General features: G+C 44.0%; 1 protein-coding gene across 5 annotated transcripts in view; it reads right to left on the bottom strand.

The window, feature by feature from the left end:
- Positions 1–35: 35 nt before the first annotated feature.
- LONRF3 (LON peptidase N-terminal domain and ring finger 3) overlaps positions 36–26,070 on the bottom strand; it is a 51,768-nt gene continuing 25,733 nt past the window's right edge. The window contains exons 9-12 of one of the 5 annotated variants that reach the window (XM_074359736.1): positions 24,630–24,788; positions 23,859–24,021; positions 22,699–22,848; positions 36–19,587 (exon numbers count right to left, since the gene is read on the bottom strand). In XM_074359736.1, the coding sequence (XP_074215837.1) occupies positions 19,432–19,587; positions 22,699–22,848; positions 23,859–24,021; positions 24,630–24,788 (628 nt within the window). In that variant the 3' untranslated portion in view covers positions 36–19,431. Of the gene's footprint in view, positions 19,588–22,698; positions 22,849–23,858; positions 24,022–24,109; positions 24,789–26,070 lie in introns of those variants that run through there. The other 4 variants (XM_074359739.1, XM_074359737.1, XM_074359738.1 and 1 more) reach the window with 4 other exon arrangements.

The raw sequence follows: 26,070 nt of genomic DNA, 5'->3' as shown, positions 1-26,070 counted from the left end.
AACAAGGCAGGCAGGAAGAGCCATGGAAGGCTTCCTTATTTTTTGACATATTTATTGATACTTAATTCACACACCATACGACTCACTCACCTAAAGCGTACAATTGAATGTTTTGGAGTATATTCGCAGAATTATGAATCCATCCATCACCACAATCTAATTTTACAACATTTTCATCACCTTAAAAGAAACCCGTTGCCATTAGCCATTAAAACCCATTTTTCTTTATGCCCCACCTCCACCCCATCCCTGGGAAACGACTAACCTACTTTCCGTCTCAAAAAGACCTGTGGCCGGGTCAAGATGACACGTAAAAGTAACCATCACAAATGATAACTTGTAACTTGTCAAAGAACATTCACTTATTTCCTTTCATTGTCTTTATAGTCACTCTGTGTGTCAGAAAGGTGGGTATTAAGCCCAGGGGAAACTGAGCCTCTGAAAGGATAACTGAGACTGAAGTCTAACTCTCCAGATTACCAACTCCATCCACTAGCTCTGACTTTCCTGCCAAGGAACAGTGGGATGTTTGGACAGTGCCATTCCTAAACGTAATGGTGAATGTCAATGAGTGCATTCAGAAGAGGGAAAGACCTCTCAGAAATAGATTTGCAAGCCTTAATGGAGGAAATCATCTTCCCAGGAAAAAAAAAATGTACATATAAATTCTGACATTCTGCCTTATAGATTCTGGTCAATGTAAATATCCCCTCGAGTCTGAGTATTCTTCTCCTTGGATTAGGTTAGTTTAGTAAATTAAATATTGAAAGAGTTGTATGCAGATGGCCAATAGGCACACAAAAACATACTCAACATTGCTAATTATCAGAGAAATGCAGATTAAAACCACAGTGATGTATCACCTCATGTTGGTCAAAATGGCTATCATCAAAAAATCTACAAATAAATGCTGGAGAGGGTGTGGAGAAAAAGGAACCCACCTACACTGTTGGGAATGTAAATTGGTGCAGCCACTATTGAGAATAGTATGGAGGTTCCTTAAAAAACTAAAAATAGACTTACCATATGATCCAGCAATCCCACTCCTGGGCATATATCAGGAGAAAAGTCTAATTCAAAAAGATACATGCACCCCGATGTTCATAGCAGCACCATTTACAATAGCCAAGACATGGAAACAACCTAAATATCCATTGAAAGATGACTGGATAAAGAAGTTGTGGTATATAGATATAATGGAATACTACTCAGCCATAAAAATAATGAAATAATGCCATTTGCAGCAACATGGATGGACCTAGAGATTATCATATTGAGTGAAGTAAGTCAGACAGAGAAAGACAAATATATGATATTGTTTATATTTGGAAGCTAAAATAGAGTACAGATGAATTTATTTACAAAACAGAAACAAACTCACAGATACAGAAAACAAACTTATGGTTACCAGTGGAAAGGGGGGAGGGATAAATTAAGAGTTTGGGATTAGCAGATACAAACTACTATATACAAAATAGATAAGCAACAAGGTCCTATATAGCACAGGGAACTATATTCAATAGGTTGTAATAGCTTATAATGAAAAAATATGAATAAGAATATATATAAGTGTATAACTGAATCACTATGCTGTACACCAGAAATTAACACAATATTGTAAATCAACCATAGTTCAATTAAAAAAAAAGGTCCAAGAGAGCAGCCATTATCAAAGAAAAAAATAAAAGTTGTATGGTATGATGGGTAATGTTGGCTCAAGTTACTTGACCACGCTCTAAGCTTCCATCTCTTTGTCTGTAAAGTGGGTAAAATATAAGTCCCTAACTCTTAGCGCTGTTTTGCCGATTAAATATGATAATGCACTTAAATTCTTAGCAGAATTCCTCGCACATAGGGAGTGGTCAAAAAGTATTTGTTGTTATTATTTACGTTAAAATACATGGTATTACAGTGAAAGTACATGCTGTCCTGGAAAGAGCACTGAACTGGATGGCAAGAGTCCTGGATTCTAGTTCTGATTCTGTCACTAAATAGCCATAATGGCCTTGGATAAGTGACAAAAATCTCTCTGGACCTTAGTTTATTCACTCATAAAAAATGAAGACATTGGACTAGATGGTTTCGAAGGGCCTGTCCAATTTTAAATATCATTCCACAACAATTCCGTAACTTCCCTATTGCAGAAAAGTCCACTCTCCCTGCCTCCTACTGGCCCCAAAGTGAGGAAAACTGACATCTGTAAATTACTGGTTTAAAATAGATCCATGAGCAGCGAGGATATAGCTCAGTGGTTAGAGTACGTGCTTAGCATGCACAAGGTCCTGGGTTCAATCCCCAGTACCTCTGTTAAAATAACTAAATAAATAAATCTAATTACCTCCTTCCCCCTCACAAAAAATACCCATGAGGTGATCAGAGGAAAATCTGTCCAGGCTCTTCAGCAGTACTTGAGGGTTTTTCTGCCCATGGTTGTAGTCTGTGGTGGGGGGAGGTTGCAGTGACCATAGAGGAGGATGGCACAGCCCTGGAGAGTGACATTTGCACGCTGAATGAGGCTGCGGAGCCCACGCTGATCATCGACATTTATGTGCCTCTACCATTTGCATTTGGAACACATGGGGGTGCTTCAGAGGCTCCCACACAATAATTCTTTGACAACTGTGTCTGGAATAATTATAACATCGCACTGATCTTGCCTTTGGCTTTGTGTGTATGAACCAGTCCCGAAACTTGGTTCCTGAAAAAAACCTGTCTCTGGAGCTTGGAAGCTGGTCGATTTCTCATGATTAAAAATCCCGTATTGAAAGGCTATGTGGGAAATTGGTCCTTATTGATTTTGGGGGGTATTAAAAGCACACTCAGCCCTGAAATTGGCTCACTGAACCTGTTGTGGAAAAGACTTAGCAACATTTCATAAAATCTCACTGGTAGACTTCCCCATCTCTGAAGGAAAAAAAAAAAAAGAAGGAAAAAATAAAGAGATAAATAAAGAAGTTTGGAAGGAAACATCTTGATTAATGTGCTGTTTCCAAAGGAAGAAACTAGCAAAATAGCCTTCAGTTTGAGAGTTAGTCAGTTCCATTGGTTGAGTATGATGTCAGGGCACCCAAGGGACATCTCCCAGGGGAACATCTATAAGGGATGTCAAGTATGCAAGGAACCCAGGGGGCACCCAGGTGGCCAAAGAACAGATTCTACTGACAGTGAGGTGCACCATCATTTTTCTATGCGGGTTGGACAAACCATTCCATTAGCATAAACATGGAGAACCCTGGGATATGTCCTCCCCTAGCAGAAGTCCAACAAGCAGAAGGTAGTTAATGCATAATCTGCTCCTTACCGTGTACAGAGGAGGCCAGAGAGAAGCCCATGTGTTGTTTCATGTGTCGCTTGGTGGTGTATGTGCCCTTTGATGTGGTCAACACATGCTTAGTGCTGGTCCTTAACTTTTAGGAGGCAGAAGTCAAATTGGATCATTGCCTCTTCCTCCAGGGTGATGAGGTTCTGAGGAAACGGTTCTCACTAAGCAAGCTCGTAATAGAGGAATTTCTTTAAAAAATTCCAAAATAATTTGGGGGAATAATTTAATAATGATTCACACTCACTGAGTACTTAGTATGTGACAGGAACTCTGAAATATTTACACGATTGATCTGCATTTAGACTTCACAGTCATCCTGTGATACACTACAAGGTACTATTTTCTCCCCACATTGTTGATCGTGAAATGTAGCCCCAGGCAGAGGAAGTCATCTACAGGCAGTAAATGACAGACCTCTGTGACTCCAAAGCCATCACGACATTGGTTGTGATAATAATAGAAGACAGAGCCCCTTCCTCGAGTAACTGGGAAGACTAGGGGGAGGGAATAAGAAAGGTTTATAAGCAGAAAACACAGGCTCTCTTCTTCTGCCTCTGACTCAGCTGCAGCTGTGACTCATAGAAGACTGAAGGTCACTCAGCAAGTTGGAAATGACCCTGGGCTTTAGTATTCGAGCCAACACACGAGTGCTGTAGCTCTGGTGGTTATCCCAAACTAACCTCCCTCACCACCACTCCCATGAAGTTAAACATTCTTTAGTCTCCCACACCTGCCTTCTGTCAGACAAATGTGATCAAAGGCACAAATAGGGTGCCTGAATATGTTTGGGGGATGGGAGGGCAGAGGTAGGTTGTGAGACCCAAAGGAGGTTGACAAAGAAGCAAGTTCCAGGGTCCCAGGACTTGGGCAGCCTCCCAGACCGGTCTCTCAGCATTCCCGTGGTTGGGGAGAATGGGGACTCTGGCCCCTATGGTGGGGCTCATGTTGATTGTTGATCAGGCTTTCCTCCCACAGGATGCTGAGAAAATAGAATGCCTCTCTCTCTCTCTCTCTCTCTCCTTCATCATATGACCCAGACTGGAAACAAATTTCTTTAAGTCAAAGCCTGTTCTCATCCGCAGGTGCAAAATAAAACAGCTGCGTTATATAACGCCATTCCCCACAGTAAGTGAAAGTGGGTTGATTCATCTATTTACCTCTGGTTTGCAGAGGTGTTGCCGAGATAAGGGAAACTAATGGTGGGTATTCATTTCCAGCAGTCTCTGTATTAATCATCAGTTTTCTACATGACACTTGTAAGCATTCAGAGGAAGTTCCGATTGTTGTCAGAGGCTGTGAGATAGGGGAGAAGGAGGGCTGCGGAGGATGTGTCTGTGGGGCAGTTTAGCCCTTTGAACCTTGGCAAATCTTCAGGTTCCCAGGCATAGGGGTTTGGTTTGGTCTGGTTTGGTTTTTTGGTACCTGCCAGCATGCCCATCCTGGTCTGCATTTTCTCACCCACATGTCACTTTACTCTCAAGTACAGCTGGCTTGTAATCATCTGTCCCTCCTCCCATCCCCTAAAAAAGGCCTGCCTACCCTTGCCAGGGAGCCAGACCAACAGGGATGACCTAGTCTGAGCAGCACCAGGCTTTTCAGACTTAAGCCTTAACTTTTCTCTTTTCTCAGGTTTTGCCCTTCCACTGTTTAGGGCACTGCCCCCACCACCTCCCATCCTAAAGACATGTGCACAACCTATATACTCCCAACCCTGAGTTGAGGCCCTCCTAACAATAGAGCCATATGACACAGCCTCAGGCGTTGTAAATGCCTACTTGTCTCCTCGATGAGTGGGCTGGAACCTTCCCTTATTCCAGTTATATAACCATTGGTCAGTCAATTCCCATAAAGCCCTTCTCTGACCTAGTTGCACTCATAATCTAATGATTTCATAGGTTACAAGAGGTGTGGCTGCCAGGTTGCTATAGAAACCTTTGCTCCACTGACCTTTTTTTTCCCCTAATAAAATGTTAAAACAAAGTTAAATCAACTATCCGATGAGAGATTGGGTATATTTTAAGTGAATGCTTGAAAGCCTTCTACCTCAGACAAATTCAGGCTGTCCCCTGGTTTTTTGTTTTGTCTTGTATTTTTACATTTTCAATCAAATAATCCTCTTGAGTTACCCAGAAGGAGAAAAAATAACCTGGGAATTATCTCTAATTGTGCACGTTGTTGCCAAAGGGCTGACTTCATGATCATGCTTGAATTCCACAGGCTGGAATGGAGTAGCGAAGATCAGGGAATTGATAAGATATGCCAAAGTAGAGTTGGAGGTATCAGAAGTCTGGCAAGCCTGAGACCACATTGGAAATCAGCTAAAGACTATGTTCCAGGTCCAAGGAATGAGGCCACAGGAGCCCTGGATCCTGTGCTTGGGAGACCAATGAGCAGAGGCCTGTGCCCAGGCAACCAGAACTCAGGCCCCAGGCAGGTGGCTGAGGAACAGCCCAAGTCCCTAGGAGCAATAATTGAACTTGAGGCTGAATAACAGCCTTCTGATCTAAGATTGGGGGCCCTAGATGCCTCTTGCCCAAGAGTGGTGGCACCAAGCAGTAGCTTGGGAGAGCTATATAGACCCCACTATAACCATCTGTCTCCCAAAGTTACCCCTAAATTAAAATATGAAAAGCCATCTTTGATAAGGATAACCCACATTTTTAAATATTGGTAGAGGGTAAAAAAAGAACATATTTGGAGACTTTTGCTATTTCTGCTCCTCTACCATATACCATGTAAATAGAAGTAGTGTGCTTGCTATGTAAATTCCGTTTCAAGACAGCCCCCCTTGGCCACACACACTGCCCCTCCTTCTTGGTCCACCTCCCACTAGTAACCGTTTGCTGTCCTTAATAGAGATATAGATGCCCTTCCTTTATGGATATTCTAGAGCTGCCGCTTTGTCTCAGGCTGACCTTTGGTTTCCAAGTAATAGAGGATCAATATTTACACAAAAATAAAGGCGTATTATCCTTATCTACCAGTCTTCGTCCAAGAAGGGTTGGGAGAGGGTGGAGGGGGAACACATCCCAAGGCAGCTTTCATTCCCAAGACATCCCAGACTCAGCAGGACTCACAGCTTCCTTGCTCCCAAAGGCCCCTCTTGGGGCTGAACAATGTTTGTAGAGCCTAGTGTCCTAGACAAAGCCTTGGCTAAGGATGAGGAATGAAAAGGAAGAACTAAAAAAAAAAAAAAGGAGGACCAAAAGAAAGTAGGGAGGAGAAAAGAAAACAAAAACCTCAAGTCAGGGCTTCCTCTTGCCGGCAGCTCTGATGGGGAGCACTGCCCAAAACCACATGACTACTGAGAACCCCAAGGCCATCACCTATCCAGCTTTGAATGTCCCTGATACCTAGGGACATTTGCAGTTGAGTTACTCTCAGGATACAGATGCAGACCTGAATCATAGCAGTCGGTGGTCTGAATTATAAGCTACAGGAACAATCGCTAACTGATGTAGGGAGAAAATGTATTTATTTAAAGGTTCTTGGTAGCTCACAGAGTCCTTGGGAGAGCTGGGGAGCCAAGCCCATGTCTATGTAAGCAAGAACAATGATCATGACACTGTAGAGCGAGCCCGTTCAGGACATTACTACGTTGCCTTCAATGGGCACTAGACGAGGCAGCCTGCCCGTTAATGGTCTCAACATTAAACTCCATCTTGATGCAACCATTGTTGCTGCTAGAGAGGCTCTGCCCACCTCCCACCTCCCCAGTACTCATCAGTGGGGACTTCGCCACCCTGCCTTGGGCACTATTAGTGTGGGATGGCTCACTACTCCATTCCCTCGACCTTTCTAAGGACAAACCAGGTTGTCTCCCCCCACCCCTAATCTCATCTAATACCAGCTACTTTTTCTTCTCTACCGAGTCCTCTACTGAGGACCCAGCAAGTTTTGTGGCTGCACTTTCCCAGATTAAAACATCTGGAGTTCTTAAATCTTCTGATCTGATACTCTTCTAGACGTGCTACTGAACTTCAAATTCGCTCATCTAATGGCAGCTGGTTCTTATGCAAGTCTCAACTCCTGTCCCAGGGACCAGATGAGTGGAGTTATCTAGGAAGATTTGATTCGCATGTTCCTCCAGATAAGCTCGGAAGAAAGTGATCTAGAATGTGGTCCTGCTGCCCTTGAAGGGACAGTGTATATGCACCACTGTTAACCTAAAAAAGCTAGGTACAGAGGCCAAGTTTTCATTATCAGAAATACACTATTTTCTTTTTGCAGTGTACTTCTAGGTCAATGAAGAGCGTCAACCCAAGAGTTTGTCTATCTAGCTCTCATTTTGTGAATTTCCGTAATCCTGTTTTGTAAATTGATAGTCATTAATTTTCCCCAATGGGTGGCTGTTAGTAGAAGTAACCTAGCTAACATTCTGTTTAAAAAGAGTGAAATGAGGTTGTTTCACTTCTGAGCCCCCACATATACATCTCTGGGCTCAATCTGATGACCTCTTTTCTTTAGCCAAATAAACAGAATGTTCTAGGCTTTAGTCCCACAATTAAGAGATGGGAGAGGTGGGGAGAGGTGTGAGGACACTCTTGGCAAACGAGGGGTTTTGAATGGTGGAAGCCAGTGGAGGATAGACGAATGGGACTTTTGAAAAATACATCAACATGGCTTCCTGAGTTGCAGGTTTTTGTTTTTGCAAAGCCAAAATCCATGGAAATCATAATCAAAATGCAAATATGTATTGTGAAGCCATAACGAAACACTTCAGGAGAGGGAGACAAAGCCCATTTGTGGGAGATGCTGGAAACCATGAGCTGTGCCAAGCAGGCAGTGTTCAGAGGCTGTTGGGAAAAGGGGGGGGCTGAGACCAAAATACCAAAATAGTGTAAATGCAAGCCTCAGAAAATAAGGGTTAAAGAGAAAAAGAGGGAAGCTGGGGGGAAATATAACTATGGATCAAAGATGAGAGAGCTCAGGTGTGGTGGGGCAAGGACAGACACTACCAGAGGGGAAAAAACAGTGGGGGGAAAGCAGAAAGTGAATGTCCAATTGGGCTTAGTCTAGACCCTAGAGTCAGAGAATGACGATTTCCAAGAAGGGCCCAGGTCAGAAGCCAGAGGGCAAATAGAGCATGTCAGAGGGTCTAAGAGCCCTCAATATATGTGCCTGTGTACATGGCTCTTAGCAGATTCTCAAAGGCAGAATGACTTATATACATCTTCTGTATACACAGAATGGCCCCAGAGAGACTCAATGTATATTTACATTTGCTTGTTTGCTGGGTCAATTCTAGGCTGTAGCCAGGTGGTCAGCATGCCAGGGAGACCAAGCAAGAAGGAGGGGTTGAGAGGCAGTCCTCAAACTTGTGAGATGGGGAAAGTTTGGGAGTTTGGGTCAAGTTCAAATTTAGCATGTTATCCTGTATGCTGAACCACCACCAAATCACTAAAATATTATGGGGCTCTTGTATTAACCTTGGTGGCCTCAAGCAATCATGGCTTAGAACCTCCTATCACAGAGTGTGGACTTCGGTGTATGGAGAGTTCTTCTATAGAGAGCACATGAATGGGCTTCATTGATTCCAACTGTAAACTGTATATATGCAAAGTGTATTCAAAATAGTATGTATGTATGTTTTTCTAAAGAGCAGGTACATAATGTTCTGCGTTTGTGTGTGATACAATAATGGTGATAACCGATGAGATACAGCAATATAAAGACTGATGAAATAAGGTCAAACCATCTGCTCAGATGATCAAAAAGTCAGGAGAAGGTTGTCTTGGCCTGGAAGGACTTTCAAGCTTGTGGGGTCCCTCTGGAAACTACAGTGTGAGTCAGAGCTGTGAAACTGAGCGTGAAATTGATGGTACTTGTGAGAGGCCCTCTGTCACCAGAAGCCTCATGTCAGGTCTGGGCCAAACACGGCTGGGGCAGCGAAGAAAGCTGTTTGATGAAGACCTTACATTCATGACAGACCTCAGTGTTTGAAGTTATCTCACAACGAGGCTATTTTTCATACATTCACAGAGTTGCACTGATAGGTCTGGACAAAGACAGCATTCATCATACAGCTTAAAGCTGGTGTCATACGACACTGCATAGAGTGCAATTCAAGTTAATTTTTATATAAATCCTGAATTTCTCTTCTGAATAGTAAAATCATACTGTATTAAACTGCTCTGTAATTAAACGTGTCAGTGTGTTACCACAAATTCTGTAACTTTCTCTTTGGCATTTCCTCTTTTTTTTTTCCCATATCCTCACTATAAGATTTTTTTTAAATTGGGGTCAAAGCACATAACATAGAATATATCATCTTAATCAAGTTTAAGTAAAGTTCAGTTGTGTTAACTATATTCATACTGTTGTGCAAAAGATCCTTTGAAATTTTTCACCTTGCAAAACAAATTCTATCCTCATTAAACAGCTGCCCTCTTATCTTACGAATAGCAAAATAATATTGCATTAAACTGCTCTATATTAAATGTATGAATGTGTTACTACAAATTTGTAACTTTATCTTTGGCATTTCCTCATATTTTTCTTTGTTTTAATACATTGGAAGGATCGTAAAATGGGAATGGTCTGGGACTTTCTCAGTTTCTGCGATTTTCTCACTTAACGGTCAAGTTCAGCCATACATCTAAGCCCCTAGGTGTGCTATTCCCACAATGGACAGGGAGAGAGAATAGGCTGGTCAGAGAGAGGAGGGGCCGAAGCAGGGCCAAGCCAGGGGAAGAGGCATGAGGACAGCTTTGATGGGAGAAAGCTCCCTGCCATGGTGAGAAAGAAACACTCTGGAAGCAGACGGCCTGAATTCATATCTCACTCACTGCTTGATTGCGCTATGCTTTAGAGCAGGTTCCTTAACCTCTCTGAGCCTCAGTCGCCTCTTCTATAAAATAGGAATGGTAATGGTATTTGTTTTCTAGGACTGTTGTGAGTGTTGTGAGTGCCTGGTACATAGTAAGCACTCAACATATATTATCTGCTCCTGCTATTATTATTATTATTATTACTTACCCTTGTGTACTGGGGGTAAAAGTAAACCTCTCTAGCTGAGAGCTCCTGGGTTGAAGGCCTGTCAGTCCATTTTGTCATTATCGTAGTGGGATGAATGATGAGGACTCAGCTGCTTAATTCCGCTGAAATCCTAGGCTGGGGGGAAGGTTTCAGGCTTGTGGTTTGAAGGAGGTGGGTGTGGAGGGATGACCTTAAACAAAAGCACAGAGGGGATTACTGTCTATTATGTCCATTTCAACAGCCACGGAAAAGGTTGGTCTGAAAATGTCTGTCAATCACACCATCATAGCATCCCCAGAAGACCTCTGTTAAAGCTCAAAGAAATTATCTAAGAGCCCAAACCAGAAATCTGGACTCCTAGCACTTCACATGTCCACATGAGTTAGTTTTCAGAATTGCTTTTTCCTGAAAACAGCTATTGGCATTGGGGAAGCTTAGAGACAGAGAAAGGGAAAATGACCCAGAGCCAGCGCTATGCTGGTAAAAATGTAGCAGCCAGTTCTCTGGGAAAGGAGCCTAATTTCTAGTGTGATGTACATCTCCCACTGCGGTTGATTTCAGCTAATAACCTGCTGTCACCGAACGTGGACTTGGAAAGAGGTGTTCAGTGTGTGGCATACTGTTATATACCATTTCCACCTACAGATGCAGGAACACCAAATAACTTCAAAAGCAAAGATGAGAGTAAAAAATAGTAAAACAATTCAGAAGGGACAAACATTGAGTATTTGTTACCTTGTTTTTAATGTAATTTATTTAATTGTAAGCTTATATAACTTATTAAAATAATGGCTGTATTTAACATCTGGCTGGTAAAATGCTGAAATCCTAACAGTTGGCTTTTGTGAGCCAGGAGGAGGCAGCGCACCACGGCTGGGGCCCTGGTTTATGTGCAGTTGATCAAGATGAGGAGATTCATCTGGATCCATCATCCCGAAGACTCCAGATCTCATCAGTCACAACCCTTCACTCCAGCCCTGCCAACTCCTTCCTTTCTCCGCCCCACCCTGGCCTCCTCTGAATACCCAAATCACTCCTCCAAACATGTCCATCCCCCCAAACCCCACTTCGCTTTCTCTCGTGCAAACCCTAACGGGCCTCCTAGGCTCAGGACCAGAAGTCAGGCTGTGCCCAGAGGACTCCCATGGCGGTTGCCCAATAAACCCTGACTTGGCCAGCAAGCTGCGCTTTCATATGCTAGCCCTCCCCCTTCTCCCAGAAGCCTGCTGCACAGACCTCCCCAAAGACCAGCTGGTGGTTTCAATCAGGATAAAACAAAAGTGTGAGAAACTGGGCTCTGCTTCCCTGTCAGGAACTGCCATGCCTTGAGCCCTGGGCTTGGCCGGGCTGAACTACTCACAATATGCCACTCAGCTGGCCAGTGCTCTCTTTATGGACCACTAGATTTTTTTCATGTGTTTCTTTTGCCTGGAATGTTCTTCAACCTCTCTCTACTCTTTCATCTGGAAAACTTCTCATCCTTCAGGATTCAGCTTCATCACCTCCTCAAGGGAGCCTTCCTTGAATACCGCCCCAAGCAAGATTAGGTGCCTTTCCTCTGAGGAAAGTAACGCTCTGGGTTTTCTTCCCTAGGCCTAGGGCACAGACCGTGTTGTTTTATTCTCTGTAGCCCAGTGCCTAGCATTTAATGTGTCTTGTAAATATTTGTTCCATTAATAAGTGAATGAGTTGGAGGTGTTACTGCCTTGGCAGACCTGGACGAAGAATTACCACTGTTACTGAGCCTCTAGTTTGTTGCCAGTTCCTATAGGTGGAAAGGCCTTTGGTGAACCCCCTCATATCTGAACTTTGAGCATAAGAAGACCCTCCTCCCTTTTCCACTTATTTTTTGAACACATGTCAAAGATTTTATTTAACTCATAATTAATGAGGGAACCAGTAAGATGTTACAACCTGTTCCAAAGAGAATTCAAAGTACCTTTTTCTACATTAAAAATTCCTCCGTCCATGAATTTATAGCCCTGTATTGCTGCTGGCCCAGAAAACCCCTCCCCTTTAGGCATCTGGCCCCCAGCAGGTAGGACTAGATTGACAGCCTTCTTTTCTTTGTGAAGTGGTTTCATTAATAATGAGGCTTTAAAAACATGCAGGAAAGATGGAAACAGACCAGGTCCTTGATGGGATTATTGGACCTATGAACCAACCCTGAAATCTCTTGTTTCTGGTCTTCCTATTAAATGAGATAAATGCCTATGGGGGGCAGCTGATTATAGGAAACCGAAAGCCTAAGAAGTGAGAAGAGCCATGGGCTCCATGAGAGACAGTCTGACTTGCAGAGTGAGAATAACAACTGTGGGGTCAGACAGCCTGGATTCCAAGCCCAGCCTCCCTGCCTCTGAGCCATGCGGCTTCAACAAGTTGCTTTATTTTTCTGAGTCGCAGAGTCCTCCTCTGTAAGAGATGGGTGATAACAGCACCCACCTCAGGACTAAACAAGGTACCAAGAGGTAGTGCCCAGCACATAGTTCACATTTGGTAGATGGGAGCTGTTCTTGCCGCTCTTTCACTGTCATCCTCACTACAGCTTCCCCACCAGGTATCCACCAGCTGAGTTGTTCTCCTGGGTCTGTGGCACCGTGTGATGGGCGGCTCATGATAGTGGTTAAGGGTGTGGGCTCTGGAGTCAGATTGCCCGGGTGTTAATCTGTATGACCATAGGCAAGTGATGTAAGCACCCAGGGCTGCGGTTGACTCCCCTATAACATGGGACTGGAGATCTACTTCACAGGTTATAGTCAGGATCTAATGAGAAAGTCCACACCCTTCTCTTCCTCCCTTCTTACTCCCACCCCTCCCTGTTGGAACTCATCCCTGTAGACCACTAAAACTGAAGAGCTTAACTCCATTTGCCGACTTCATGCTCCCCCAACCTGCAGCCCTGGTCCTCTTATGAAAGTGCTCACTGGGGCTTAGAGGAAGAGTACATGGTCCTGAGAATGCAGGTGCCTGCCAGGCGTGGCAGTGGGCAGCTTGATGGGCCAAAGAAGCAGTGATCTCCCCAGTTCCCATGGCTGTGTTGAATATTCCCATCATGCACCTCTAAAATCCAAGAGAAGCAAGATTTTTATAGCCAAACTAGACTTAGGTTAAGTAAGTGATTTCAGGACTTAATTTCACTGCACTTGTGGTATGCAGAAATTGTGGATATTGACTTACTGGGAGGCAGGTGGTGTTCTGTAGGAGGGCGAGAGGGCAGCAGTTCAGTAAGCAGAGGACAGAGTTTCCCAGGGCTTTCTAATGACTTTGGCTAAGACGTGTATAGGTGGATAGTGAACATGGGTGGCCAGTCAATGTAAGAACCGGTTGAAATGGGGACATCAGTTAACAGAAAACTGAAAAGGCTGGGAGAAGTGGGCTTCAGGATCTAGAGGCAGGGCTCCTTGGGGCCTGCACTTTTCTGCCTGGACCAGGGCAAGCCTCTGCGTTAGGCTGACCATGGACAAGTCTGGCTGGGAAGTTCCTGTGTTACCTGGAAGAAGCCAGTATGGAGAGTACTAACACCAGCCCCTTCCCACCCCACCTCAGCCCCTCCTGGAAGTGATGGAATTAAAAACCATAAGGGAGGAAGGGAAAGTTTAAATATCTAGAAGCCTGTGGGTCTAGGCATTTGGCCTTCCCTTCTCTTGCTCCTACCTTGTTTTGAGACTGGGAATTCCTTCTAGGGAGGCCTCTTTTGCCCTGGGGAACTCAAAGAGTGGAGCCCAGAGGAGAGGAAGCAGAAAGTGTTGGTTTAGGCTTTCTTTGCTCAAGCAAGATCTTCTTTTTAGATGATCCAATCTAGTTCTCCAGAGAGAATTAGGCAGGCACTCTGGGCAGAAGAACTGCCTTGGAGGGAAGATTGTACCTTCGGCCAGCATGTGCTCTATCTCATGAGAACCAGAGAGTTGCAGGCTAGGCACAGAAGGGTGAGGGCCAACAGAGCCAAGCATTCCCTCTGGGGCCTGGTTGGGCAGGAGTTCTGATTTTTCTCAGTTACCCCCAGAAAATCCTGTTACAAAGAACAAGGTCAGGCCCAAGGGGAGTTTTCTGTCGTTTTGGGTTTTTTTTTTAAATTGCTCTACTCCTGTGTCTTCTCTTCTTCGGTGGTAAAACAGAACCTGTATAAAGTCATCGATGGCACAAGACCAAAATCTGTGCAGTAAAGGGGATGAGATGCTGCCAAAGCCCTCGGGCTGGAGTCAGTTTGGTCAATATGGCTCATTGTCCCAGTCAGTTTTACCAATTTTCCTGTCAAAGGGTTCATGCTGCGGGCCTTAGCTTTAGCCTAGTGTTGAGAAACCATTTAATTGAAATAAAAACGTGTACTTTGCTTTCATGAACATTTTATCATGCCAGAGAAAACACAGTAGGTAGCACGCTCTGCTTTAAGCAAACCCAATATATGGATGGATTGACAAATAAACTAGGAGCAGATTATTAGCAAAAAGCTTCCACATAATTAGTAGTAACAAGCTTTTCTGGTGCATTTTTAAACAATTAATTTAATCAGGTCACACCTGCCTCACTGTCACATACATAAGAGCTTGCTTTCTGAGCGCAGGTCTATTTTCTTACAAGATCTTCCAGTCAAACGCATTACAATCAATAGGAACAAGAACAAAATATATGTTCTGATCACTTTCCCTTCTATTCAGCTTCAACAAAAAGATACTGAAGTAACTCGAGCAATTCTTGCCCTAAAGTACAGGTACAGTTGTGCTAGATACAAAGTGAGACAATAGGAAACACTTTTTAATGAACAACAAGCTTTCACAGAGACTGTCTATATCACATTGTTATTACAACATAGATGAGCTGAAACTTCTTTTGCACAGATTTGGAGGAAAGAAGACCCTAAAGAGACATCAAGCATATAGAGGTAGTTGAATAGCAATACGGGAAGGAAAACAAAAGCATTAATTCCCCTTTCAGTTCATTACAGTGCAAGAGTAAAGTGGCTGCATAAGAAACAACTGGAATTACAAACACAAAGACACATTTGCCACTGTTTAAATGGCTTGCTTGATATTTTAATCCTGGCATTACTGAGAACTGCAGAAAATGATGGAACTAGTTTATCTAAGGTAAGCCTATGATGCCACATTGACCTATTTGCTTTCCTTTGATTTTGTTGTTGTTTATTATTGTCGCTTTGACGATAGATAAATGTCAGGCAACTTTAAAAATGATGCGTAAGCTACAGTGTTGCTTTGTAAACTTCTGTTAATCACATTTGCTGCGACAAAGTTTTAAATGGCTACAGAGTCATGAAGCAAAAGCTTTAAAATGACACCAGGAACAGAGATTACAGGCACTTCTCTCTCAAGGTTAACTTAGCGCATTTGAAAATACCCATTTGTAAGGGAAAATGTCTTCATTTCACCTCTGGATGTGCATAATCCAGATTATTAAATAGTCGAACAGTGGGAGTGATCATTATAAGAGGAACCAAATACATACTTTACTTGGCTCCTTTCCTTATTTCTCACTGCACTCAGGAAGGGCCACAAATTGCAGCCCATGCTGCCAGCTGCTTCTTAGAACTATCTTTGATCAAATCAAAGTCTCACTCCTCAAGCCCAAGAATGGGCTGAAAAATCTGTCCTTTTCCCTTATTTGGGCTGCCTTCCATTTGCATCTCGATCACACACCTCTGCTATGATTCTGCCTTGGGAAACAGAAATGGATGCAAAGTCAACAAGTTGGGAACTCAAGAATTAAGTCCCCAAATAACATTCCCATCTTGGAAATGGAGTTGGTGGTGGGGAACACAGTCCCCATTGGGTTCCTGTTCATCAACAGTATGTGATCTATTGACAATAAGAGACCTCTGGGTGCTGTGAACCAGCCTTAGAGCTCCATTGCTCCAATGGCCAGTCACAGGGGATGATCTGAGCCCAGTCCGGCTCCACAGGCAGAACTGGAAGTGCCACACAGGCAATGAGTGACTCGACTAGCCCCAGCATGCTGAGGCAGCATAGGACTAGAAGCAGTCGGCCTTCAGAAAAGGCAAATTGTCAACAGAGTCAGTTCTCTGCCACCCCCCCTCAAGTAAGGGGCAAGCACTCTTTTCTCCAAGTTGTCTACAGAAAATTAGTTTTATCATTTTTCATTTTCTACATTTTGCTGGTTATTAGCTAGCAGCAATAGTACAGTACAAAGCAGAAAGGCATAATGTCTGCTTGGTACCTAATATATATACACACATGTACATATACACACACACATATATATACACATCTATATACATCTATATACACATACACACACACACACATACACACACACACACACACAAAATAATCTACTAGGAAAAGACTAGGCCAGTCACAATAGGCAGGAATAAACTAACCAAATAAATGGCACTAACTACCAAGGGGGAAGTCGTGCCCTTCTGGTCTAGATTTAACCTTATGTTTTTTTCTCTGTATATGCTTCATTCCCTAGCTTTGCAGTAAAATCAATTTACAAGCGGTGAAATGGTCATGTCCAATTGATTACCCCATTCAAATACATACCAAAGAAAGCCAAGGCTTAGCCTGGCAACTTGCCTCCCACCACTACTGAAACCAAAGCTGGCTGCAAAATAACCCCAATGCATCTCCAGGCTAACTGAGAGGAAAGTGCAATTCTGCCCTGCTGAGCTCTACATTTGCTGGAGTTGGGTCCTCACTTAGCAACATGCAATATTCTGTAATGTGGAATTTTATACATTTTAGAGAGCAGGGAGTGATGAGTTGGTCATGGTAACAGAGCTAGAACTTAAGGCTTCTATGTTATCAGAAATTCTACACCTCCGAACAACGCTACTTTTTAGCCCTCTTGAAAGAGGAAACATTTCCTGGCACAGAATTCTCCCTCATCTCTGACTCTCATGTGTTTTCCAGTCTTTTCACTTTCCCAAACAGACTTGACCCCCAAAGGAACTACATGTAAATCATCAAGTTATGGTCTGGAAATCAAAGGTGTGGATTCCCCCAGTAAAGTTAAAAGAGGTTGGAAATGGGTATTGTGTGTAAAGGCAGGGTTTTATGCAAATATAGTCCCAATGACATTCTGCAGCTATGACTGGTCTAATCATAGCTAGCATTTGTTAAATGACTCCTATGTGCTAGGCACTATGTTATGTGATATACATATATTATCTCATTTAATGTTATAACCCTATATGCAGTATTTATCACCACCATTTCCTAGATGAGAAACTCGGGCTGGGAGAAACTGAAATCACAAAAGTAACATATCTAGCAACTGGAGACATTTATGACCCTTTTCTTTGCTTCATTTACATTCGATATCAGGCAACTAGTTGTACTAGGACTGTGCTGTGACCACGTGGTTGGGCACCAGGTGGCAGTAACCACGCCTATACTTTCACTCTTTACCAGCCCAGTGGGGCTCCAAGCATCAAATCTGGTAACAGAGTGTTCTGAAAACACAGTGTTCATTAAGAAAGGGCAGAAAAGATCATTTGGTTTCTGCTTACGGGAATCTCTTTTTTGTCACCTGGATCATCTCATTCTCCCTTCTCTGTTTCTGGCCACAGGTGGTAATGGAAGAAGTCAGACTGATTGCTTGAAGCATTAACCTCTGGCTGGAACAGAGTGGATGGGCCGCATGTGAGTCACACACTGCAGCTGTCCGGAATCACATGGTGGCGGGGGGATAATTTGCTTGAAGGGAGGAACAACACGATTCACTTCTTCCCTGCCCTAATCTTTTCACTCTGTCATTATAACACTCTTGGACTCAAGGTATTTTTCAGGTTCTCCTGGCACTAATGACATCAAACTAGCACTAAACCAGCTAGACAAGGGCTCACTCTTACCTCCTGACCACTATTCTTCCCCTGTACTGAACTCTCTGGCCCATTGCACCTAGGAGGAAAGATAGTCTTTAGATAAAATCATGGATTGTCTGCTTCCTTTAAAAAGATTCAAAAACCAAAAAGATAGTTTGAGGATTTTTTTAAGGGTTCTACTTTTGTTCCTGGCTTCTTTACACTTTTCATAATGGACAGTCCTTCATCAAGTGTTTCCACACATGGTAGCCAGGTCCAGATCCTCAGAACCCTGGGAAAAGGTGGGGTGTGGAGGCTAGCTGGGCATGACTGTGACACGCCAGACCAAAAACCATTCCCTCTGAAGGGTTAAATATTCTCCTGCCTAAAAATTCCATTCTTAACTGCACTGGGCAGAAATTAAGATATACTTATAATTAGATTGCAGAAATAAATGCCTATAATAGATTGTAATAAAAGACACTCCTCTAATTCATCTCTTGATTCCAGAAAAATAATTCCTTCAGCCTGGCTCTGTATAACATGTAGAAAGTGGATTAGTTTACTTTACCCTGGCTTATTCCATAAGCGAAAACAAATCCCTTAAGTATTTTATATTGTTCGATTCAAGCTGAAAGCAAAAGGGAATCTGTGAGGATAAATGATCTTAGCATGATCCTGATAGATACAAAAATGGTTCAAGAACTGGGATCAAATATAGCAAAATCGGTTAAAGCAATATTGCACATTTCTAGTATTGTTACTTCCCCCTAGGTACATGGAAAACCACATCAATAAATAATTTTCAGTAATGCACACTTAATAGTTACATACATACATGAGGAGAAAAAGGATACAGTAGTGCAAAAAATAAATTATTAAAACAGAAAGAAGTATGAACATTATTTTACACAATGCCATGTAAAACCTGAACTGTTTGGAATGAGACCACAAGTCAGGGAAAAAATGCACAACATGATTAGTGACTTGGCTTCACATTTCAACCACACAGTCATTCATCTATGAAAGACAGAAAATTAAAGCAAAACCACTTTAAACTTTGAGAAAATTTTTATGTCAAAATCAAAAATTTTTTTTTCTTCTGGGCTCTTAAACAACCTCTGCTGTGCATGTAGTTGTGCAGCATGTCAAGAAGCATCTTAAGAAAGAAAGTTTCAAACAGGTCACATCCGTTCGCTCTTTCTACTTAATTTCTCTCTGTGATTCATAGCAGGATAATGCCTCTGTTTGATACTTCCTTCTCAGATGTTATTGCAATTAGATATATTTACAAGACGACTCCCCCAGGGCGGTGGGGGAGTGTGGGAGCTCCTTTGCAGCAATCCACTCACTAGTTTTGGTTTCGGGATATAAAGGCCAGGACCCGCCGAATACCGTTCAGTCGATCCTTTAAGGACCTCATTGCTAGGAACGGGAGCTGAGCTCGGCTTTCCAATGGAAGAACCGCTAACGTCCACCAGCACCAGGCTGGACCATTCGGGTTGATCTGCAATAGAGAAAAGCAGTGGGCTCATCCTATCCCCGTGGAAGTAATACAAGTCCGCAGGTTTCCAAAGCAGCAAGGTAAACATCCCAGGTGGAACTGCTTCTATGTGTGGCAGAGACTGCTGATTACCTACCTATGTCCCTTTATCTTAGCTTGGCATATGCCCACCCAGGGGGAAGGAAAAGACTACATTTCTCAGACTCCCTTGCAGCTAGGTGAGGCCATAAGACAAAGTCCTGGCTAATGAGGCGTAAAAGAAAGTGATATGTGACTTCTGTGTCATGCTCTAGAAAAGAAGCACGAGCCCTCGCCTCCTCTTTCCTTCCTTTTCCCATTTGCTGGAACGTGGACGTGGTGATCATCAGCCTTCTTCAGTCAGGAGGATGAGAGCAACATTCAGCGGACAGCAGAGCTCTGTCATGAAGAAGCCTGGGTCTCTGAATGATCTGGGACAGATCTGCCCTAGCCCTCCACGACTTATGCTCTCTGTCTTGTTTAAACTACAGTTGTTTTTGGTAGTGGGTAAAGCAAACAAATTGATATCCTAACAAATACACCATACCTTCTAGCCTGTGTGATTTTACGAGCTAAACTATCTACTACAGTTGGCCCTCTGTATCCATGGATTCAACCATACCTGTGGATTGAAATTGATTGGTTGAATCTGCAGATGTAAAACTTGTAGCTGCAGAGGGCTGGCTGTATTCGTTGCATTACATCATTTCAGATAAGGGATTTTGGTATCCACGGGGCCTCCTGGAATCAGTCCCCCGCAGATACCGAGGGACAACTACTCAGTCTCTTCCACCTCTTAGATCCCGTGTGGACCCTTTGGCCTGATGCATACAGCATGGGGGCCTTCAGCTCCCATGACCCCTTACGCTTTGGGTGTCTCTTACCTCCCTTCATTTCCCTGCTTCCAGCTGAACGCAACAGAATCCACATAGGCCAGGTCACTATAGGACCACAGCTAGCTCCTCCCCCAAAACCAAAGCCTATGATTCACAGCCCCAAAGCACAGCAATCCCACTTTGCAAAAATTCCAATTGGAAAACACAGTCACACAGAAATGTAGACTGTCCCAGGTTTCCTCTTAATAAAGAGATTTCCCATCCCACAGAAATCCTGCACCAACATCCTGCTCATCAGCAGCGTCCCAGGCACACATTGTAGACATCAGTGACTTACTTCCTACTAAGCCTGGCTCTAGGACTGCAGAGAACCACATTCTGGTCAAATCACCCACAGGTGGATTAGTTGCCTCCAAACTGGCCACCTGATGTCCCTCAACCCTTGCTGCCTCTGCTTCTCTGTGCCTCGAGCTTCATTTGAAGTGTTTTTTTGTCCTCGCTGCAGTATGTGACATGCTCCCCCTCCTACAATCAGTTCTGAATATTAGATTGACAGATCCTGAACTCTATTTCCCAGGATCATTAACAAAGATGTTTAAGCTGATGTTAATATATGTAGAGGTTTCTAAGAAATCTCCTCCAGAAGCTTAGAACATTCTTGTTAATGAGACCTGGGACCGCTGGGACTGCAGCACTAACTGGATCAAACCGGATGGGATTTTTTGTTGTTGTTGTTGCTGCTGCTGCCACTACTGCCAGAGCAACATGGTAACAGTCATAATAAGAAACAAAATGAAACCTAAGATTTCCGCTTTCTGTGTCACTGAGCCCTCACGGATCACTGTGTAACATCTGTGTTTTCTCTTGTGGAAGATGCTGTTATCACTGCTGATTGCTACCTTCTGCCTGACTAGGGGAGAACGCTTTCCAGAAGGTGAAGGGGAACATTCTGTTTGCTTGTGAGCTTGCACAGAGCTCCGCTGGAGTCCTGAGTCACAGGGGCCCAGAGCCAGGAGCTGAATCATCGGGAGGCACTAACTGGCCTTTCTCCCTCCAACATTCATGATGTCTTTGAATGGGGGGTAAAGGAGCCACCTTTGTGGTCTGGAGAAAACAAGACACTTCAGCCCATTAGGGAACAGACTGGTGCTTTACAGCCTCAGAATGCAAGAGGAAGAAGAGACTTTAGAGACTTCCTCATCCACATCCCTCATTTCAGAGATGGGGAAAAACGCTGAGAAAGGGGAAGGGACTTACCAGGATCATGCAGCTAGAAAGGTAAGTAGGGCCAGTCTTTGGGCAGGAAAGTCAGAATGTACATATTCTATTCTACATTCTACAGAGTCACGAATGTGTGTAAGTAAAGAATCAGGGAAGTTATGGTGGCGATTATGTAGGAGAGCCAGCTCAGAACGTGGAAAAGGTGATGGTGGGAAAAGTTCTGACTGGCTTATTTCTAGCCTTGTCCTAGAAAGAGAGTATGCCCTGACTTACAGCAGGCAAGCAAAGCTTGGTGAAACTTAACCATCTCCATCTCCATCTCTGGAGAGCTTGTGATCTGCAGCTTGATCTCTCAAATGGATCTGTGCCCCCAGGAAATAGACTGATCCAGTAGCATTAATGAACTGTCTTCTAGTATAACTCAGCCAAGGGTAAATTTAAGGATTGGGTCAGTTTTCTCAAGAAAACTTGCTCACCCCTGATGAGGACAATGACAAAGGTCTAGGCCTGCAGGACCAAGCATGGAGGGACCTGGGTGTGAAAAGTTGCTCTGGTCTTGCAGTTGGAATCATGTAAGGTGGCTAGCCCCAGCTCCTGGCTCCTGCAGCGATGGGGGGAGAGAGTTATGAAGCCCTCTGGAAGCAGCAGCCTTTGGTCTCAGCGCCCTGGGTACCCTTCCTTTTCTTAAGCCTGGCTTGGCGTGAATCTTTTCACCCTAACACATCACCATGGTGGGAATCTGGACTCCCATGAAAGGTTCTTCTGTTGATGGTGCCTGTGTTCCCATCCTCTCACCTGACTTACCTCTCAAAACCTGTCTTGGATCCAAGTTCCTGCTGCTTCCCTTTAGTTACTCCAATTCTGACTTGGGATCCTTTTGGTCTTACCCATGATGTCCACTGCCCAGCCAAACAAGACCGATTTGGGTCCATCTTCCTCTCTACACTTGATTTGCTGGATGGAACCCACAGACCCAGCTAATCACAAACCCTAGGCTCTCTCATCTGGTGAAAAATTACAAAGAGACATTTTTATATACCTGGGGATCAGCATCCTTTTCTGGCATTGGGCCAAAATGATTGAGTATCCGATTCTTCAGAGATGATTTGAGTGAATGAAACCATGATGACGCTTGCTCATAGACACAGTTATGTAATCCCATGAGCTCAGCACAATCCTCTCCTTGAACCTGAAAGTATCAGAGTGGAAGTGAAGCATTCCACACCTTCTCTGACACGCCTACAGCCCCTTTTGACACCTGACTCTTTGAACATCCACCCTGTCACACTATGGGAAGGTTCGCCTTTCCGGCTTTCTCCCGTGTGGTATGTGAAAGGCTCCTCAGCCAGGTGATGGACTGTGTGTAAACACTGTTGAGGGTGGAGGATGGAGAGAGGTTCAGCTGGTAAATGAGCTGAAACAGCAGGACATACAGAGAACCAGTGATGCAGATGCAAACTGGCCTGAGTGGAGGCATGATGCCAAACTAGGCTGTGCAAGTTCATGCCTCTGTCCTCTTCATTTTCAACTTCTGCTTTCCCATTGCTCACCGGGAAGAGGAACACCAATGTGTCCACGTCTCAGTGTGTAACTCTATCTTCCAAGTCAAATACGTGTATTCATTGATCAAATATTTATTAATCTTGTATGATGTAGTGAATGTAAATATGAACAGATATGGGATGATTTATCTCTTCTTCTACCCATTAATCCAGGAAACCAAGGATTAACTGGACATGTCATCTTTCCACCTTATGGGATGATGAATTATTGGGAGGGGCTCTTGGCCAGGTTGCACATTCACAAATATAAATGTGCATGTGAACCTACAATTATCTCAAAAGAAAAAGGTTTAAAATATAAATAAATAAAAAAATAAAATACACATGTACGGATCCAGCTCCAGATCTTGGTCTCCCTGGCAGAGACCTAACTCCTAGGCTGAATGGGCCCTGGAGTTGGTCTGGCTTGGCATCTCTCATGCATGAATATCACTCAGCAACTAGGCAGGGAAAGCCCGGGTGCTGGGCGCACTTACTGCCGTTCCACAATCAAACAGCAATCAGGCAGCATTCAACTTCGCTACAGCCACTTGGTGAGAAATCACAAGACCCGCATCAGTGCTGAGAGACCCTTTTGCAATCATCTTGGTCTGTCAAGCTACAGGGCTAGCCAGGCTTTGGGATTCTAGGACCTCACCTTTTGGTCTTCAATGTATTCGATGTCAGCTGTGTTGTAACCATCCCGCTGGCCCTGATGGAGGACCTTGAAGCGCCTCTTGCCTATGCTGTCAACCACCGAGCGGCCATCGGCAAAGAACTGAACATTTCTGATCTCTAGGATGCAGCCATATTCCGCAAACCTGTTATTGGGAATGGAGTCAAGAAAGTAAATTCTTGATGAGTTTCTTCTCTGGCCTCCCCTGCGCCTCCCACCAACATTGCAATGACCTCATGTTGTGCCTTGAGGGACTTCTGCCTTCTTGCCTGTCCCAGGGTCTATAGCTGCAATTACACCATAGGCAGTGCCTGTGTGAAAAAAATCTTAATGTATAGCTGCTACCATTTATTGTATGGTGCTCAGTACTTTACATGCATTATTAACTCACAAGTCTTCCCAACAAACCCAAAGAGGTAGGCACTATTATCATACCCATTTTACAGATAAGGAAACTGAGTCACAGGTTAAGTAACTGGCCCAAAGTCAAACTTGCTCCAAGGCTGGAGCCAGAATATGAACCCCGACAGTTTGACTCCAGGGCCCGTGCTCTTATAAAACAAGTTTTATAGTATATACCACCAATTTAACAAAAGATTGATCCTGAGGTTCCTTTAAATAGGCAGCTTCTCACATGGTAAACTAGGGGCTAGAGGGACCCTGATCCGTACAGACGTTCCTAGGAGGGCCCCAAAGTAAAACAAAAGCCCCTGTCCACCCAGCGTCCCTTTACTCGCATAGCTCTTCACTTACCCTTTGACAGGATCTCCAAGGCACATGCCAAACTGCCTTGTGCCTGTCTCAATGCACCTACGAATCATCAGCCGGTAACAAGGTTCAAAGATGTGCAGGGGACAGGGAACCGTGGGATAGGCCATGGTACACACAAAAATAGGCACGTTCTTATTTAAGCTGTCAGGAAGAGCAAATGACATGGATCTCACAGCATTGGAGCAGAACACAGAAAAGTTGGTCAAATGTCACCATGTGGTTCCCCCATAGGAAGGTGAGGAGACATCAAGTGTTGATGGCTGATAAAAAATACTAAAATGCAACTGATGCTGTGGGCTGAGTCCCACTACCTGGTGCCCAGGTTAGCCTAAGGGCTAAGATGAAAAATGACATTCTATACATTCTAATTTGGCTAAAGAAGTTCTCTAGTACCTTTACGTTGTCGGTGATAGTTAGACCTCCTACTTTCCTTTCTTTCATGCTCTCCACTCAAAACAATGTCTCCAGGTGTCTTGCTGGCAGTATGGGGAGGGGTACTGGTGGTAAAAGTGGACTCAGCTCTCCAGAGGGATGGTGGGAAAATCTCTGCAAGGTCCCCGTGAGCACCTCACATTTACAAAGCCCCTCGAGGATCTGCATGGCAGGCCCAGCTGGGAGGAGGGGAGAGCAGTGGAGAGGCAAGAGTCTATCCAGCCCAGTGACGGACAAATGTTCCTGTGCATCCGAATCACCGGAGGCCCGTCAACCCAGATGACCGGGCCACTGCACCCCCAGAGACACGGGTGCATTAGCTCTGGGATCAAGACCTATGAGTCTGCCTCTCAACATGTGCCCATGAAGATTCAGACCTACAGCCTGATGGGAAGCCACACACCAGATCGGCTGCCCCTGGATCACTCTTCTCTTATCTGTCTAGTAAATCCAATACAGGGACATCTACACCTAGACCTACCAATAGATAGAAGATCATTTGCCCAAATCTCCAAAGGATTACGTTTAGGATTCCCTTAAAGAGAAATCCCCCTAGTATATTCCAGTGTTTGTTAATAAGACATTAAAATGATATCTGAGAAGAGAAGAGGGCTCAGAGGGACTCAGGTGAACTTAACAATCAGAAATAAAGATAAAGATGCCCTGAGTAGATCTAACATGTCAATAAGAAAAGAAGGATTTCATTTCTAGTTCCCCAGAAAAACATGTGATTCAAAAGGCCCAAAGTGTTGGCAGTATAGAAACGCTTTCTACAGGGTGGGGATAAAACCAGAACAGCTTTTGCCACTGAGAGCTTCACACTGAGAATTCCACTGGGGGTGGGAAGGGGGGAGGGCAGCAGTATAAGAGGCAAAAATGAGTGATTTCCTCCTGCTTTTTCTGCTAAGCGAGCTGTTCTTCCGGCCAGGCAGAGAGCTTGGAGCCTTATTTCCATCTCCACCCCTCCTCTCTGCATCTCACAGTACCTGTG

The sequence above is a fragment of the Camelus bactrianus genome, chromosome X (genome assembly GCF_048773025.1).
Source record: "Camelus bactrianus isolate YW-2024 breed Bactrian camel chromosome X, ASM4877302v1, whole genome shotgun sequence".
Lineage (NCBI taxonomy): Eukaryota > Metazoa > Chordata > Mammalia > Artiodactyla > Camelidae > Camelus > Camelus bactrianus.
The sequence above is the reverse complement of the archived record's forward strand: the minus strand, read 5'-3'. Positions and strand labels throughout refer to the sequence as shown.